The 3,635-nt window shown below is 37.2% G+C and overlaps 1 protein-coding gene and 1 long non-coding RNA gene across 2 annotated transcripts in view; both read right to left on the reverse strand.

Moving 5' to 3' along the window:
- The window catches only part of ahsa1b (AHA1, activator of heat shock protein ATPase homolog 1b), an 8,503-nt gene extending 6,183 nt beyond the window's left edge, over positions 1 to 2,320 (reverse strand). The window contains exons 1-2 of the mRNA XM_032526402.1: positions 2,059 to 2,320; positions 222 to 412 (exon numbers count right to left, since the gene is read on the reverse strand). Coding sequence (XP_032382293.1) covers positions 222 to 412; positions 2,059 to 2,138 — 271 coding nt within the window. The 5' untranslated portion in view covers positions 2,139 to 2,320. The remainder of the gene's footprint in view (positions 1 to 221; positions 413 to 2,058) is intronic.
- The window catches only part of LOC116695881 (uncharacterized), a 24,092-nt gene extending 20,567 nt beyond the window's left edge, over positions 1 to 3,525 (reverse strand). Inside the window, exon 1 of the long non-coding RNA XR_004333575.1 lies at positions 3,434 to 3,525. This is a non-coding gene — a long non-coding RNA (uncharacterized LOC116695881). The remainder of the gene's footprint in view (positions 1 to 3,433) is intronic.
- Positions 3,526 to 3,635: the final 110 nt, after the last annotated feature.

The raw sequence follows: 3,635 nt of genomic DNA on the forward strand, positions 1-3,635 counted from the left end.
CAGATTCAAACTTTTTTTTTTTTTTAATTAAGCTGTTGAGTTACTGTCCTTTTTTTAATTTTAAGTATTGACTGAATATAAAATTGGCCATTACAGGAACTAATCTGCAGTATGGAGGTTATGAATTTCCTATATATTCATCATGCAGCAAACCGTCACCACCACTGTTGGCAGACCCATGCCTCTCTCTCTCTCTACAGTAGCCTTAGTCTTTTACTCACCGGTCCAGGTAGCTTTCAGGTTCCATTCATAAAAGAAAATAAGTTTCCCCTTGCGGTTGTTAATGGAGGCCTCTCCTTCCACCTTGGTGACTTCGGTCACCTCACAACTCCCCTCTTCGTTCTCCACGCCCAGACCGAGGAGCAGGAATTTTAATTTGTCAGACGACCAGGTTGTTGCATCGCGCTCAGTCCTGCAAAGTGAGCACATCCAAGATGAGTAAACAAATCTGCATCTCCTTTGTCTGTATTAGCGCCGCTAAGAATAATCGTTTAGTAAATTAATCGCCAACTTTTTGTTAAACTGATCATAATTCTATAAACCCAGATTCTTCTGTCCTGTGACAGTAAACTGAATATCTTTGAGTTGTGGACAAAAGACATTTGAGGACGTCATCTTGGGCTTTGGGGAAACACTGATCCACTATTTTTAAATTTGACATTTTAGACCAAACTAATAGATTAATCAAATACAGATAAGTAGTCAGTGAAAATAATCGTTAGTTGCAGCCCTAGTTTGTATAATATACTACTTTTCTGAAGATACAAAACTTTTGACATAAGTATACTACCGACCAATTCAATATTGTGATAGATATAGATATTTATTGATCCCAAGAAAAATGGGAAATTACGGTGTTACAGCAGCAAACGTATATTAGTCGCACAACACAGAATATAAATGAGATACTTGGGAAAAAATATATATAAATATAATCAGCTTCAAACTTGCCTCAGATGGTTCACTATACCTCAGTTACATTCCAGCTAAAAGAGTAGTTCCATGGAGGCTTTACTGTATTACTACACAATCACAACAAAAGTCTGACAAAACATACATGCAGACATGACGTCATATGATGAAATGTCTATCTCAAGCTAAAAAGGTAATTTTTATACTGAGCTGACTTAATATAATACTTACAGCTGCATGGAAGCCAGAAACAACTCAGACAACAGTTTAACATTGTATGATAAAGTGTGGGAAAACTGCATTAATATGCACACAGTAACTCAAACTTAACTGGTTTAAAACATTAAGTGGTATGTTCAAACTCCAAAGACGACTATACAAAGCTTTATCTCAGAAGTGCCATTTTAGAGTCCAGTAGCAAATTTAATTTATGAGTCGCAGGAGGCCTTTGGAGCTCCGAAATGTCTTCCCTCACTTCCACAGCTAACTAGCAAAGCTGCATTTTGGGAAACGAAGATGTTTTTGATCTCTTAAAAAGCAACACTAACTTGACATAACAGACAAAATGGGAGTTCTTTTGATTACATATACTGTATAGGAATTTAATCATGACAATAACATCACGAGTCCCTTTGGGTCCTGGAACAACTACTTAGATGTGTCAGGTGAAGAATGACATTTCTAAACCGAATGATGTTACTAAATATAGCAGCATACAGTTCATTATTTATTCAGCTGCTTTTAACCGTTTATGTATGGCCACCTAAATAATACTACTTCGTTCACAACGAGATAGAAATCACTGTCAGAAGATGTTTAACCATATACTTACACTAAACTGCGCGTTAGAAAATGTTGTCAACCACCACCGAGGGCTCCATACATGCATTAGAAGCTACAATAGCTTAGCTAGCTAGTTACAAGCGAGGCTAACTTGAAAACGGTAGCTAAGGGTAACGTTAGCTCGGTTAAATCCGTCAAATGTGATTCATTACTTTAATATTGTCTACATTATACAGCCAGGGCTGCCTGTGGATAATTGAATGACACTAACATATCTGCATATGGGACAAAGATAGCAGCTGTAGCTTGACATTTAGCATTAGCAGGCTAGCTAGTAGTCAGTATCCTGTCTTTATAGCTCACCAATGCCAGTTGTTGACATTAGTCGCATCGGCTCTCTCCTCCACAATCCAACGAGGGTCCCCTTCTCCCCATTTAGCCATGTTTAGTCCAGAGTTTTAATGTGTCAGGTTGTGCGGAGAGAGCGGGTTTGTTTGCTGGTGCCTGTCCCCGGTGCACGTTGTTTCTAGAAGACTCTGGACTGCCGCTGTATCTCGCGGTGCTCCTGCGTTTATCCGCCGTGCACAGAAATTGCTCGAAACCGCTGGAAGCGCGAAGTAAAATAAGTTCCCCCTGCCGGAAGTATTTTCTGAAGAATACTTCCGACTTCTGGAAAGAAAGAAAACTTGGGTTAAAAAACAGATGAGAAGTGTTGTATGATTTTTATCAGTAAAATACCCTCGTTTTTTCTTAGTGCGTTGAAATTATTGCTAAAAAAAATCATAATATGCTTTCAGCGTTCCTATTGCCTGTCAAAACAAAATCGTCGAAGCCTCAAGGCTGCAGCTAATTCATGGCCAAACTAGTAGATTAGAGATAGAAAAAAGGAAATCCAAGGCACTCTTCTTCAAAATGATTTAAAAAGCCTTTATTTTACTGGCTATTTCATAATAGAAAGGTCCGCCTTCTTCAGGGAAGGCTGTCTACACGTGGGCTGTCTATGTCTTTTAAATTTTCTGTTATGGAATAGCCAGTAAAATAAAGGCTTTTAAATCATTTTGAAGAAAAGGGCCTTAGATTTCCTTTTTCTATACTTAACTGAATTCCTGACCCCCAAGGAGCACTTTCAATCATCTGACTGGACTTCCTGAGCACCCTGGACCTTGTTGTATTAGATTTGAGAATTTATTATTATTAGTCCTGCATTTAAAATCATACTTAGGTAAAAGAAATATAGTACTAGCACTAAAGTCTACCAAAAGTAAAAGTACTCATGCAAAATGGCCCATTTTTAGAATAATATAAATTATATTTACTGGATTATAATTAATTGATGCATTAATGCACAGCTCTTAAACAGGGGATCCTCAGAGTTACAGTATGGGGAGGGGGCACCAAATTCTTGTTAAAAGTTCAAATTAAAATGCAGACTTGCAGCAACTCTGGTGACTGAGCTCAGGCTCGTACACCGGAGGGTAAGGTACAATTTCATTGGTTCATAAATCTTTTTTTCAGAGCCCATATGTTATTTATTGCTGTCACGGTGTAAAGACCATTTCAAACAATAAATAATAAAGTGTATATTGGAAAATGTTACCAACCCTGGCCTTAATGTTGCAGCTGGTAAAGTTGGGCCTGATTTCAATTACTTTATTTACTACTCGGTAGCTTAACCTATAACTATGTATAATGTATTGGTGTTTTGTATTGTATTAGTTGATGTCTATTTTGTATTAACAATCTGAAGTAACTACAGTTGTCAAATACATGTAGAGAAGTAAAAAGTACTATATTTGCCTACAAAAGTAGTAGATAACAAGTATAGCATAAAGTGGAAGTGGTGGAAGAGTTACATTCCACCACTAGATCCTTACCGTTAACCTTGTTTAGATTTTTTGGCATGTATATACTGTATACATATATATATATATATATATATA

Source organism: Etheostoma spectabile, chromosome 9, assembly GCF_008692095.1.
Source record: "Etheostoma spectabile isolate EspeVRDwgs_2016 chromosome 9, UIUC_Espe_1.0, whole genome shotgun sequence".
NCBI classification, from domain to species: domain Eukaryota; kingdom Metazoa; phylum Chordata; class Actinopteri; order Perciformes; family Percidae; genus Etheostoma; species Etheostoma spectabile.